Source organism: Pleuronectes platessa, chromosome 8 (genome assembly GCF_947347685.1).
Source record: "Pleuronectes platessa chromosome 8, fPlePla1.1, whole genome shotgun sequence".
NCBI lineage: Eukaryota > Metazoa > Chordata > Actinopteri > Pleuronectiformes > Pleuronectidae > Pleuronectes > Pleuronectes platessa.
The window spans coordinates 14,031,840-14,046,517 of record NC_070633.1 but is presented as its reverse complement, the minus strand read 5'-3'; the positions used below and the strand labels follow the sequence as shown (position 1 = coordinate 14,046,517).

The 14,678-nt window shown below is 44.9% G+C and overlaps 2 protein-coding genes across 2 annotated transcripts; one reads left to right on the top strand and one right to left on the bottom strand.

The window, feature by feature from the left end:
• Positions 1-2,177: 2,177 nt before the first annotated feature.
• On the bottom strand, positions 2,178-5,622 carry pcdh20 (protocadherin 20). Its single transcript, XM_053429288.1, has 2 exons — positions 5,290-5,622; positions 2,178-4,812 (listed from the first exon to the last, which is right to left on the bottom strand). Exons 1-2 carry the CDS (start codon positions 5,335-5,337, stop codon positions 2,281-2,283), a joined length of 2,580 nt encoding a protein of 859 aa, XP_053285263.1. The 5' UTR covers positions 5,338-5,622; the 3' UTR covers positions 2,178-2,280.
• A 926-nt stretch (positions 5,623-6,548) lies between these two features.
• On the top strand, positions 6,549-10,309 carry si:dkey-27i16.2 (regulator of cell cycle RGCC-like). Its single transcript, XM_053429287.1, has 5 exons — positions 6,549-6,694; positions 7,459-7,623; positions 8,284-8,364; positions 9,018-9,080; positions 9,701-10,309. The coding sequence occupies exons 1-5, from the start codon at positions 6,673-6,675 to the stop codon at positions 9,706-9,708; spliced, it is 339 nt and encodes a 112-aa protein (XP_053285262.1). The 5' UTR covers positions 6,549-6,672; the 3' UTR covers positions 9,709-10,309.
• The last annotated feature ends 4,369 nt before the right edge of the window (positions 10,310-14,678 follow it).

Below are 14,678 nucleotides of genomic sequence, written 5' to 3'. Positions count from 1 at the left end.
GTAGAAAAGTTTGCTTAGGTACATTTTTGTCCATTTCTTTCCTTTACTTAGGTATTTGAGTTCTTCCACCATGCATGAAATCTGGCGTAGAGCAATTGTGTGTTACACTTCATCAACAATGTATAAGAATGAGCCTAAATCGATATATATTTAGCTTTTGTTATATTGATATTGGTGAATTTTGTGATAATTAGCGATGTTTTATTGTCCGACTCTACGATGTACTGAACAGGAAAGATCAGACATCCCAGCTGGTAAAAGTAATATAAGCTTCTTCAGTTATCTCTTTAAATTCCATTTGGTCCTTGGGTGTTCCTTCAAGAAATGCAAGCTTCAAGTGTTATTCACAGAATATGAATATGTGGATTACTAAACTTCTTAATAATTCCAATAGAGACTTTTAACGTGGGTTGTTGAGGGATGAAAAATCACTGGTATTTCAATTAGATCTGATTGTTATTTCGTGTGATCATAAAATCCCTGATGTGTATTTCAGAAAAAGAAATCCGCCTGGCGTTTTGGTTCAGTGCCGGCTGGTTTGTCTTTGTCCACGTAAACTCATGCAACCCCATAACCCACTATCAAACGTTTGTGCCGGAGATGGAGAAAAAATAAATGGAATGTGCTGTGAGTGGAGCAGAGCATCATGCAGCAGGGAAACATCACTGATCTCAGGCGACCTGACTGTTGCGGAGTGAGAGACTCTGATTCATCTCCACCCTCTGGCCAAACACCAAAAGAGACCGGTTTAGCTGCGTCTGTGTCCAGGAGATGGCAGACTTTCTCCTGCCATCGACAGCCAGTCAACAGAATTCCATAGTGCCAGTCATTTGTAGAGGAAAATCAGCTTTGTCTCTAAATATGATGCAGTAAAAAACACTTTGTGTATCAGTGTTTTTCTTTAATGTCAAAATGTGTCTATTGAAAAACTACACATGTCCCATTCTTCAATATTAATGTGCACATGCTGTAATCCAATGGGATTTGTAATTCCTCATGTTAAGAGGCTACTTTAATTTGTAATTTTGTTACGGGCCCTTTATTTCCTCTGAGTTAATGCAGTGAGTCTCGGAGTACAAGGCTATTAGATTATTTATTTTTTGAGCTGCTAGCTCGCAAATCCTCAGAGAGACACCACTCGCGTTGTACAAGCCTTGTCGAGCACTAACTAGGTTGTTGTACATTGTGTTTCACAGACTCCGACTCCCGGCTTCCCTCCTGTTCTCCAGCGCAGGTGCAACTTGAAAGGATCACTCGATAGCTCATGATACCGTCAAGATAAAAAAAACTACAATTTCTTTTGCAAACGCACGCAATTAATGCATCCTCTTTCTGTAATTGTGTGTTCACAGATTTGTGAACGCGATTCATCCTCGACTCCCTCATTCTAAATGCATCACTTAACCTGGTTTGATATCTGCATTGTCCTCCAGCATACAAATGTATCAGCGGCTCATGAGAGCAGCTGCCTTTTTGTAAAGATTTCTTTGAACACAGTGTGATTTCCCTCCAAACATCTGCTACCAAAACAAGCCAGTTTGCTTACTGAGCGCCGCACACTAGGTGTTCCTCAATTTTTGGGTGCGCTCCAGCGCCGCAGGTGACGAGCAGCGCTATCAGGTAACAGGTGGGAGGCGGTGACCTGAGATGGCGGTGTCCCTTCCCGCACGTCCCCTCTCACCTGTCCTCACCCGCTGTCCGCCTCCTGCGTTTGTCTCAGAGCTGGAGCGTCTTCTTCGGAACGCTCTCATCACACCAGAGGAACGCTAGACCCCTTTCGTGTAATGAATGACTCCCAATCACTCCCAGTTAGAAATCTGAGAAAGGCCCATTCAACTTAGAAGACCATGACTTCAGTCCTCCACTGGCTTTAGCACTCATAATCCCTGAAAATAATACTGGTGTTTCAGCAATGCTTTGCTATGATGCGCTTTATCTTGTAGTGGATAATACTGTATACATCACCAGTGTCAATTTATGGTGTTTGACATTTCTACACGAAACTTCAAATATTTCACCTATCAGATCACTTTTTATTTACTCTCCTGGTAGCTGACGGGGATCTTTATCGGAAAATGGATCGACTCTATTTCCAAATTTTTGCTGTTGACAAATGTTTGCAGACACTGTCGGAATAACTCAACAAATTTGATCATTTAAATGCAAGGAGCCTTCGACAATTACTCAGAATACATTTATTTCACAGGCTGTGTTCATGTTTGACACTTCATGAGTAAGGATCTTACACATCGCTTGCTTTTTATTCTGTTATTCATCGGATTAATATTTGTCTTTGTGCCTGAGCGGAATATTATTCTCCTCAAACTGCCCGCTCGTCTTCCGCCGCGCTCTTCCTCTCCTCTGTTTCAGGTATAAAGCGACTGTCACCGAAAGCAAACATGTGGATGTCAGCATTAAACCCACGCCTGCCAACAAAGTGAGCTGAGCAGATGACGGAGACTCCATTTCACACATGGGGGCCCTTGGGGGGGTTTGAGCCAGTTGCTGTGTCCCCGTCCAGGTGGGGGCCCTGTCCAAGTGGCAGGGCTCCATGCTGTCGTTGACCAGCAGATTAACCCAGACAGTGCTGTAGAGAGGCATTGGTTTCCCCCCGTCTCTCACCACAATGAACAGGTGATGCATTCCCAGGTCCTTCTGTAGGAGCTGCTGAGCTAAGGTAATGTTCCCTGACCTTGAGTCCACCTGGAACGGGCTGCTGCTCTGCGACGTCTCTGGAGCCACGGCGGTGTACGTGATCTCTGAGTTCATCCCAGAGTCCTCATCGATGGCATGGATCTTTGTGACCGTGCTGCCTGCCACAGCAGAGGGCGAGACGGTCAGGCATGAGGAGTTACTGCTGGGAAGGATTACTTTTGGCTGGTTGTCATTGATGTCCTGCACAAAGATAGTCACCCTGGCACTGGACGTCAAAGCGACCGGGTGCCCGTGATCGCTGGCCAGCAAGTAGAGTTCGTAGTGGCCCTCTGTCTCGCGGTCCAAGTTTGTGTTGGTGCGAAGCGTCCCCTGGCCGTTGTCCACAACAAAGGTTCCACTGCTGCTTACAACACGCATCTCTGTGTTCCCGTTCTCCCCTTCATCCGGGTCTGTCACCCCGACCCTTCCCACCTGGGCGAACGGCGGCACATTCTCGGGGACGAAAAAGATGAAGTGCGGGGTTCGGAAAACGGGGGCATTGTCATTCTGGTCGAGAACGCGGATGGACACCGTGGTCACGGACTCCAGGGGAGGAGAGCCGCTGTCTCGTGCAAACACGGTGAGGTTGTGTGCAGCCTGCTGCTCCCTGTCAAGAGAGGCCGACACACACAGATGACCTGTCACAGGGTCAATGTTAAAGATGGTAGATGTGTGTTTGTCCAGCATGTAGGTCACCCTGCTGTTGTTTCCGCTGTCTGCATCTGAAGCTGAGACCTGCAGCAGTGGCATTCCTGGCTGGTTGTTTTCCACCACCTCCAGCTGGTAATGAGACTGGGGGAAATGTGGAGGATTGTCATTGACGTCTGCCACCTTTACCCTCAGCACCTGCCTTGAGGGAGTAGCAGCAGACACTTCCCCTGATCTCCTGTGGACGATCACAGAAATCTGATGTTCACTTTTCAACTCGTAGTCTAGGGGCTTTGATGTGGAAAGCAGATATTTGCCATTCTGCGGGCTCAAAGTGAAAGGCACTTCGCCCTCAATGGCAAGAGACGAGCCTTTTAAGCTGCTGTCACCCTCGAGCTCTAGAACAGCTAAGACGGTGGGGGGCTGGTTCTCCGGTAACACCATCGTCTGGTTTTCATGCTCCACTATGAACCCGATCTTGATCGTCAGCTCCTGGGTTGCCTTGGGGAGCACACATACGGTTACCTGAGTGTCTGCTGGGGGGCAGTGATGGCCGCTAGCTAACACTTTTAACACCAGCTCCTCGGAGTTGTCACTCCCGAGGTCCTGTGTTAGTGTGATGTACCCAGTGTGGCTGTCGAGGCTAAAGAGCTTCTTGGCCCGCTCGGAGACTTTGGGACTGAGGGAATAAGCGATGGCAGCGTTCAGGCCTAAATCTGGGTCTGCGGCTCTGACCTGAGCCACCAGCATGTTCTTCGGGGAGTCTCCGGGGATGGTGACACTGCTCGGGCTGTCACTGCTAAAGCGCGGACAGTTGTCGTTAACATCTGTCACTGTGACTGTTAAAGTTGCTGTAACACTTAAAGGGCCCGCGCCCCGGTCAGTGGCAACCAGCACCATCCGATACTGGTCCTTAGTCTCTCTATCCAGGGCTGTTTGGACAACCAGCATGATGAAAAGCCCGTCTTCTTCGACTTTTAAACCGAAAACTCCATTATCATCAATATCAGAATATTCAAGGTGGTACTGTAGCTCTCCATTTAGACCGGCGTCCCTGTCCTGAGCCTGGTCATCAAATAAGAAACTGGTCCCCACTGTCGCGTCTTCAGAAATCCTCAGGTGTATGTCACTGTTTTCAAAGCGAGGGGTGTTGTCATTGATGTCTTCTATGATCACAGGGAACTGTATAAGGTCTCCTGAGGGCCTGACAATGGCATAGAGTAGAATGATGCATTCCTCTGCCTTTGTCTCCTCGGGACACAGGGCCTCACGATCCATCCTTTTCTCGGTGGTGTAGAAATTCCCTGTGTTTATGTCCATCGACAGGTAGTCCTGGGTGAGGAGCTGGTACGGAGGTGGGAAGTGTTCACCCAGTGACCCGACGAGAGTGCCAGGTTCCTGTTCCTCCAGGACGGAAAACCGGACAGAACCACACATGATCTGCCTGAGATGGACCAGAAGCAGCAGAGTCTGTCGGAGAAAGAAACTAACTGTGAGCAGAAAATATATATAATATGTAAATATTTTTTTTTATTATTTGAAGCGATGATTTAAAAAAACAAACATGTTTTGCCCTTTATTCTGACAAGTTTTCAGGATGTTTAAACCTTATGCCTCAGTGAGCTCTTTGAAAAGCATACAACTGCACAAACAAGGTAACGTGATCTCTCTCACAGATCTCCAAACAATTACACTCCCGTACGAATCGTACACCCATAACAAAAGGCAAACAGGAAATCAGGGACTTGATGATAGAAGAAAAACAACCTTTGTGTACATTTCTACAGTTTTACCAATATTTCATATATTTGAGGATAGCTTGTTAAACGGAGCTGTTTTCTCCATCAGGTCCTCCAGCACACCCTCGGTACATTGTTTTAATGACACAATAACACTACAGTTACACCCCGTCACTCAGAAACACAGAGACCACAATGGCTCACTGACCTGCAGAAGTCCAGCCCAGTTCATATTATCAGGAGTCCCATGACCCATCGCCCGCACACATGTTACCCAAGTTCCACGGCAGCGACTGAACGCCGGGGAGGGAGGCAGCAACCTAAACCTGTGAAGCTGAAGGTGTAATGCATGTCATGCCCCTCCCTCAACACTTGGCCTACCTTGTGTGTGAGCCTGACACAGGAGACGTCAGGGAGGGACAACAGGTTTCACCGGCATCACTTAAACACGTGTTATTACAACAACTCAAATTCCTGAAGATTAAAATAATGAGTAAGCACGAGGCTCATGTTTTGTACATATCTCTAAACTCTACACAACAGGATTAATATGGAGGTATCAAATGTGATTACACGCCCATTTCTGTTCACGCTTCACAATGCAGTTTTCTGTATTTAAACAAAACATGAATATCATTATTAACTGTTAACTTTGCCCTAAGCCCCTTAAGTGCCTTGGGCAATGATTGTGTACAAATCAACAGTGCACAGTGAGTTTCAGTTTAACCATTGACCTTCACTTGTAATAGAGTATTTTAAACTGTGGTATATATTTTACCTGAGTATTTCTAGCACTTCTTTAAACAGCAAGGGGTCTTTACTGAAAATGAACTTATGTGACCCTCATACCTGCACAGCTGCTTTTTGGAAGTCAATTTTACTTTGAGCGGCCTCTATCGGCAGAGCAAGGTACTGCAGCACTAACAACAACTATAAAATTAAACTGTGTTGATACGTGGAGAAAGAGCTCTTTGATTCAGGTGCGTTTACTTTCCTGACTACAATGGTCAGGACCTTCAGTAAAAGTGCAATCAAAAATATATTGTGAAATAAAAAGCATCCCAGCTGACTGTATAACTTTAAAGATGGCACCTGACTGTATATTGTGTCAGAGCGTCTACAATGTGCTTGGGTTGATGGTCACAGTTTTATTCTTCCATAAAGCTTCTACACTAACTCTTTAAGCTCCTCTGTGAAACCCCTCTGTTGCCAACTGCTGAAGTGTGAACACCCTTCCACACCACACGGAGGAATACTGACTTTTTTTAAACTCTACGTTTTACTTTTAATTCGAAACCATGGAAAAAAAACTAAACAAAAAAAAACAACCCCTCAAGTGGAGTTGCATACTGTCTTCCTCTTCCCCTCCGTCTGTCTCATGCGTGTGGTTTTCCGTTTCAACTTTCCGCCCCCCTTTTTTCCCCCCATGTGCTCTGAGGTTTCCGTGTGACGTGATTGGCTGAGGGCTTCATGATAAAAGACTACAGTCCTGTCCTGAGTTTTAAACCACTCAGGTCACACACTCACTCACTCTCTCTCTCACAGACACACACAGAGCAGCTCGACAGCATCTTCATTTCACTGGTCCAGTATGTCCTGCCCAATTAATGCAGGTGAGTCCCGACCAACACTGAGCCGTTCGATTTATATGATTACAGGCCTTTTAAGAAACTTTTATTGTACTATTAATTTTCCACAAATATTTTCATTTGACACGTTCTCTATTCCACGTTATTTGTTGGTATATATTGCACCGACTTAAACCAAAGGGCACATTTTGATTTTGAGTACGTTAATGCTATATCCTACAATATTTTGAAATGTTTATAACCTTATTTCTTATAGTGGACTTGAGTTGCAGCTTTGTCACATGCCTGTTTTGATAATTAAATTAATTTGTGTTGATCCTAAACTGCATCTGTTATTTTGTGATTGTGCGTTTATTGCGGTTTTGATTTACTGCAAAGCACAGATCTTTTGATTTGTGTAATATTTTTCCATCACAGTTTAACAGACCCGGTATTTTTAGTTGCTATGCCTTACGGGCTGGTTTATTTTTACACTGTTTTCTGACACAGCTCATTGGCATAAGATTCAACTGCAGGGTTTTTTCTTTTAGCTTTTTATTTAATTCTGACCCAGAAGATATTTGGAAGCTATTTATTTTGTAATCTCCTGATCTTAACAAGGACTTTTAAACGTGATTTGACCTTGACAGGCTTTTGTACAGATGCATATAATAAAAATTTATATCACAGAGTAATTTACCGCCCGTCAGTGCTGAGTTGCTTCATATGAAAATGCCTCAGCTGATCTGAACATTCTCCTCCAGTGAGGTAACGGGACTTCCTTCCAACTGCTGTCACTTTTTCCACAGACTTGGAGCTGGAACTGGACGAGCTGCTCCAGGAGTTCCAGGACGTGGTGGAGGAGCTGAAGGCTCCGTCTCAAGGCAAGACGGACGCTTACCAGCAGATCCTGCAGGAGGCCAAGAGCCGCACAGGGCAGGGGGACGACAGCGGAGTTGAGGACTCTGATTACAGTGAGTGATGAAGGGGACATGTCACCGTGATTTATAACAATGTCTTGCTGTAAGTAAAGAGCACAGGGAGGGAAAGACATTATTTACTGCATCATTTGCTGGTGAGTGAGCTTTTGAGAAGGCCCCGTGGGTGTCGGCTGTGGCCCTTTATCAGCCCAAACAACTGCCGCATGACACTTTTAATTAGCATGAAATTAGTGTTACAAGAGGACACTTCCCTGTACACCCCTTATAAATGGGCTGCTTTTTGTCTCATGACAATAGCTGTGTACTGGAATGAACTGCGTTTATGGAAACCCCCTCTTTTGTAAGCGTCGAGTTTTCTTTTTGTTTTCTCGCTCCCGTTGTTTGGCGGTTGCAAGATGAAAGAAGAGTGTGTTCTGCTGCTCCCATGTGTCGTCATTATTGAAAGTATTTTGGCCCCCCTAATGTTTCAACAGGCAAGCCGCTTTCACAAAAGCTGACACATGGGAGCCGCTAACAGTTAGGGCGGTTACCTTCACTTTACTGCATGTTATTATCATTATCTGCAACGCCTACATTGTGTGGAAATTACTGTGGTTGTTGTTGTTGATCATTTGCATTGGCAGGCCTCAGTGCTCGTCTTCAGTTTATTTTCTCCGCTCACTCCCTCCTCCCTCTCTCTACCACCCCCCCCAGGCAGCGAGGCTTCTTTGGGAAACAGTTTGAACACCAGCGAGGAGGAGCTTCACACAGCAGGCGTCACGCTGGCACCGAAAGGTACTGGAGGCTTCCATCAGTCTATCTCTATCCACATAGCCCTGCGTCTTACAGTGATCACTATCACTGTTGCTCTGATCACTATCACAGCCACACAAAAAACTCTGTACATAAGGCTGCGAGCGCTTTTGTTTTTACACAACAAAGTCCCTGCCGCTGCGTCTGCGACGTCTCAGCTACCCCCCCCCCCCCCCCCCCACTGCTTTTCCGAGGCTCATGCAGGGGTTGTTCATGCTGATGGTGGCTCAGGTGGGGGGGCTGTTGAATTTAGTTTCATGCAAATGCACATACTACCCTTAAATCTCAATGGGTGAAACCAAGAAGGTGACTGGGAGGTGTCCGTGTTTTCACAAAATACCTTTCCTCCCATATATTCAGCAGAGATCCTGGTGGGATCCATCACGCTGTCGAGGTCTTACAGCGCTTAAGATCAGCTTTATCTCCGTTCTTAGAAAAGAAGCTTGAAAATGTTTTTGCGAGTCCAAAAGCAGTTTGGTTCAGATGTAATTCTGGGACTTAGATTACCTTTCAGCTTTTGGTCCAAAGGAAATAGCAGTGAACTGAGCTGCTCCAAAAAAAAAAAGTTCCATGCTGGCTTATATTTTTTTTCTATACTTTCTCAAATTCCGTTTCTTTCTGTCCTCTCTCTGCAGCCAAGCTGGGAGACACAAGGGAACTTGAGAGCTTTATCGACATGTTGGACCGGGAACTCGCTGGTGCGTATTTAAAAGAATTACACCCACTATCACTCAATCTTAGCTTTATTCCTTTTGCACTTAAGCTGACAAGGCAGAGGACTGCAGCGTGTGATGGCGGTGTGGCGGGTCCATGTGGAGTCCGTGTTTTGTTGCACATTGAACAACAGAGCATGTACTAGTAGCCGGCTTGTTTCTCCTCTGAACTACCCCCCCCCCCCCCGCCCCCCCCCCCCCCCCCCCCCCCCCCCCCGTGCTGTTTATCTCTGAGCACCTCTTGTCTGTAAATGCCATGTCTGGGGACTCAGGTGGACTATCTGCACGGCCTCTAGTGATAGTAGCATACTTGACTACATAAGCACAGTGATCCTGCTATCAGTCCTAAAGCAGTGGTGTTCCAGAGGACTGCCAACACATGCATGTGTCTGCACACAGACACTCTACAAAGAACAAAGCATGCATTCTCAGCTATCAGCTATCTCGACACAGAGAGAATTAATGTTATGAATTAATTGCAACTCCCCCTGTATCTTTACACTATTAGTCTTTGCATGCTTGTGTGAGTGTTAATACCCCCCCCCCCCTCCTTATTCAAGCTTCTGAGCTTTTGTGGTTTTTCTGTCTCCCACACTTTCTTGCAGAGATGTGAGCAGAGAGCGTACAGCAAGCCACGCAGAGGGGGGAGAAACAGGCCGGGGGCGACATGGCTGGCTACTGCCGAGCAGACAGGCAGATCTTCACCCGAGCAGATCCGAGGGAACAAATGCTCCCCTGGCTGCTCTGGGGGAAAAGGTTAACATCAGAAATTAAAAGGGCACTCCATTCCAAAAAAAAGCAAGAACACCCTCAGACCCTCGGCAGCACCGTGTCCAGCTGGCGAGATGACGTCCCCGCAGCATCAGATCCGATATGTGTAACATATTCTCCACACTAGACAAAGCTTTCATCTCACCCGAGCATAGAAAGTATGTTCACGCCACATTAGAAATTCCTCAGGGCTGTGTGAGGGTCCTAAATCCGCAGTGCCATATATATCTTGTTTTTTTTACAGGATGTTGATCTTTATGCTGTTCAGAATCACAGATGGCCCTTTAGTTGTTAACTAATCCATTGGGTTCAGATCTGCTGTGTAACATTAGATGTAATTTTTATGCTCTCCTTCTTTCCAGTGTACAGTTTTGAATAATATATTTTTTCATATAAATTGTTGTACAGATGGATTCAAATATAAATAAAGACTTTTTGACTTATTTTGTACTATATTTTATTCTTTGTTGACATGGAGAAGTAAATTTGACCTCGCTGTCCCGACACACACAAACACACACTGTTGAAAGTTTTTCACATCTCTTTTCACATCTATATAGACCACATATACCCCTCCGCTTAACCTGCTGTCGCCGGCGTCGCACCACATGTCTCGAGAACCCTTCACCCATTCTTCTTTGGTTGTTCTGTCTGCTTCCTGTTTGTCGATTCTGGTTACGCTCTGAGTATCACTTCTGCCAACTGTGATCAGGAAACGCACATCTAACTCAGACACCATGTGAAGACAGCCTGAAGAGGAAACGCGTTGGTTGTGCTGAAGAGAAACAATGCTAATTTAGACTTTGTGCTCTGACGTCATCATAACACTCCTACACAAGTCTGAGCTCTGTACTGGAGGAAGGAAACGTTCTGCTTTGCTTCCCTGTGAAATAACTTCTCAGAGCCTTACCTCGCTTGACTTCTCCAATCTGTCACTCCGTCACTTCAGTGTAGCCATGGACCGCCACGTGTCTCCAACTTCGCTAGCATCTCGGCTTAGGGAAACCGATGAGGTGGTGAGGTGAATGTTGCAGTTGAACGTGTGATTTTTCACTTTACAGTAACAGACAACAGCAGTTTAATCCACCTGAAATATGCAATAAATAGTTTTACACTGGTAAGGTCAACGATTCTAAATCCATGCTGCTTATTGGGGAGCGGCTGCAGCTCGGGTGGAAGAGCGAGGCGTTAATCGAAAGGCCGTGGTCGATCCCCAACTCTGAGCGTCAGTGTCCTTGGGCCAAACACTGAACTGCAAATAAATTTCAGTGCATGTGTGAAAGTAGCATGTAGTGTCAGGCACTTTGAGTTGTCGATCAGACGAGAAAAAGCGCTATATAAAATGCAGTCCATGTACTGTAAGTACACAAAGATTCTGTTTAGAGTAAAGGAAAAGTTTAGCCTTGTGGAAACAGAGAACTCACAGTCCAGCAAGTTATTGAGTCTTTATTCTCTCCTCCTTAAAAATCCCCGGACAGCTTGTTGATACAACCAGCCATCCATACCAGCGGCCCTAGTGATATATTGTGGAATAGACTTCTTCAGTGGAGCTGCTTTTTGACATGTAAGCGGAGGCGGTCGAAGGAAGGAAGGCTGGACATTAAAGATATAGCACCGTCTCTTGTTTATGACTCCTTTTTAAAGACACAAAAGTTCAGGTCAGCTCTGAACTCGGGCCAACTATTTAACCCCGATGACCAGGATGAGACCTTGTGCTGGTGCGGGGGGGGGGGGGGGGGGGTAGAGGCAGAGAGGGGTGTAGCACTGAGAGCAAGTCTGACATTACTGTAGAGCAAAGAGGAATAGTGGCAGCAGAAAGTGACCATGACTACAGACAATAGGGAAATACACAGGGGTGGTGGTGAGTAGCCTGTTCCTCTCAGAGAAAGGCGAATATGACTGATTGAGGCTCCAGCTGCTGCAGCCGGTATGGTTTCTTCGGGATGATGGAACTTCCCTCAGACAAAGGGCACATCCTGTTTTTCTGAGGCTGTAGGTGAGGAACTGCAACTATGCAGGAACATGTCGGTGTAGTAAAGATGAAACTGAAAGGCATTCAATTAGAATTCCCAGATTCCCAGAGTGCTTTTGTATCAGTGTGATTGAGATCAGTTTCCAAGGGCAGATTGAAAGGTGGGACCAGGGGGGCACTGGCCCTGCTGAAATTGGCCCCCTGAGGAGCCCCTGTCCTGTCGGTAGTCACTTAAAATACAAACTATTCTTTTATTCTTGTTTTTGAATAAGGAACAATTTCCCTAATGAATTCAATGATTTGTGGCTTTGCTCAAAGCAATAGAAATAAAAGAAAACAAGGAATGACCTGGACACTGCTCCCACACTGAGACTTCATCCTTACTAATACGTTTTTGTTTGAAAATGCATCAACTCTGATTCGGGTACGTCCACGTTTAGAGATGCTAAAACAGAGACAAAAAGAGAAATGCTGCTGAACCCGTTTTAGTTTTAGCAGGAACGGAGACATTTGGAAACAATGAAGGAATGCGACATGGATAATCAATAACAAGCGTTGACGACTCTGTTGTCTTTGCTAACAACCGGTGTGCAGTTATATTCTGCTTTTTACAATAATACAACTGCTTATGTGCGTAGGAGACAAGTTTTTATTTGAGCAATATGCGATAACTCTTCAACAACCGTGTGCACCGGCACGTGCACGCCCAGTGTACGTGAGGGTTCAAGTGAAATGTGTTTTCAGGCCTGTTAGTAGGGACAGGGATTCAAACTGATGCAGAGTCAAAATGCTTGTGTGGACAGAGATCATTTTATTGTAGAAATGCTGTTTTCCAACCAAAACAGTAGGATGGATGTAGCCTTAAATGTTTTAATTCACGCTGTCATTTTCATTGCACATTGAAAACTCGCCATCAGAAAATGATGCTGTGTGATTTTTATTTTTATTAGATTCCTCTTCAGTGGGATCAGATGTAATATATCAGGTTGTCTTATGGGAACACCCCCTCTTTGTTTGTGTGCTAATTACTGTGAGGCTGCTGTTTGATTGGCAGCTCACTAAAGTAAGAGGCCAATATATTAGCTAGTCGCCCTGTTTAGATAACAGAGTAAATGATGAATGAACCGAGTCCATTAGCTGATAAATTAAAATGAATTGGTGTTATGATGAGACAGTGAATGGTCTTAAGAGATGAAGACATAATGAATATCATGTTGTAGCCCTCATCACCTATCGTCTGCGGCATCATGGTAATAAATGTCACGTATAGGCTCTAAAATCTCCACACAATGCTGGTTTGTTTTAAACTAGTTAGCGAGCTAATGAAGATGTAATTGAGTATGGCAGAGAGGAGACACTTGTTATTATCAGACAATGAGTGAATGAAGCAGAGATATGGCCTGTGCAGCGAGGCTATCATGGCCGGGATGAGTGCAGCATGCAGAGCACGCAGTGTTCTGTCATCTGCCTGATGAGAGACTGGAGCAACGCCGCTCCCCTGAGAGAGCTCCCCAAATGGTCCAGGCTAACAACGCTCTCGCAAGGAATTAGCTGGCTCAACCGCCTAACACACACACACACACACACACACACACACCCACACCCACCCACCCACACACACACACACACACTCGCATACACACTCTGAGTGGGTCTTACATAACTGAGGTCAGTCCCTCAGCCCTGATCAAGGACACAGATCACTGATTTGTTATTCTTGCAGAGCTCACACTAGGCAGAGCGAGGTGCCTGAACCATAAAGAACTGATGGTACACTGTGAAATGATATCTCTCATATGGCATCTCTTGCGATGTTCAAGAGATATTCATGTCGGCCGTAAATAATGGAACAATTTTCAGTTATTTTGATATAGTAGCATAAGAGGACAGATATGATCTGCAGCAGGGTTACATAGCTTGATCTTTTTTCATCCAAAAGAGCAGCGTGGTTCTAGGAACTGTAATGTTGCCTAAGGGTCAGACTGAAGTCGGTCCATTGGTTTCAATCCTAATGAAATATCTCAACCCTTGAATCGATTGCCATGTAATTTAGGACAGAGATTCACGGTGCTCAGAGGATAAATCTTAAACCTGCTTTCAGAACTGAAAACTGAACTCCACAGATCCTCCGTATTTCCTCTGCATGTGTGAGAGGCTCCAGATTATCTGCTGACTTTCTCCACCTGGCCCTCAAGGACAAAGACTGCAGAAAGTGTGTGAGATCACAGCAGGGAATCGTCAGCTGGATTCACTGCAAATTATGCTTCTAACACAGCAGATGCAAAACAATTCTCCCGATAAAAAGGCAGTGACACACACATAGAAGACACCGACCTACAGTCTACGTGGTGACCTCTAACGATCTTTTATATCCCATTAATTACTATAAATACCTGTAATAGTAATGGCAACATTATTATTAGCCAATGTTTGTTAAGATGGTTCAAGAAACCTCCCGTCTGCTTGTCAGCCATGTTAGTATTATCTACAATAGTTCATTATAGTCATGTCTGTAGAAATTTGCTCTGACCTTGCAAAATTTGACTTTTCAATACTAAATGATGAGTTCATATTTTTGTGAGGCAAAATCTTTTTTTTATTAACTTACGACCACCAATAACCTGTTTTTATGTTGTGTCTACAAATGCTTTGTTATACAAACAAATGTTGAATCGCATCAGAATACATTAATAACTCTAAGTATTGTTTAGGATTTAAAATTAATTAGATCCATCATGCAATATTTCAGTCAGACATGATGGAAAAAATCTCTTCTCCTTCATTTTGGACTAATTCATTGGAAACATGTTAATGGCCATTTCGTTTTTTGTGTTACTGTA

Coding starts and splice junctions, on each gene's coding strand:
- si:dkey-27i16.2 (XM_053429287.1), top strand. CDS start 6,673: ATGTCCTGCCCAATTAATGCAG. Junction 6,695..7,458: donor GTCCTGCCCAATTAATGCAG/GTGAGTCCCGAC, acceptor CTTTTTCCACAG/ACTTGGAGCTGGAACTGGAC. Junction 7,624..8,283: donor AGTTGAGGACTCTGATTACA/GTGAGTGATGAA, acceptor CACCCCCCCCAG/GCAGCGAGGCTTCTTTGGGA.
- pcdh20 (XM_053429288.1), bottom strand. CDS start 5,337: ATGGGTCATGGGACTCCTGATAATATGAACTGGGCTGGACTTCTGCAG. Junction 4,813..5,289: donor ACTGGGCTGGACTTCTGCAG/GTCAGTGAGCCA, acceptor TTTCTCCGACAG/ACTCTGCTGCTTCTGGTCCA.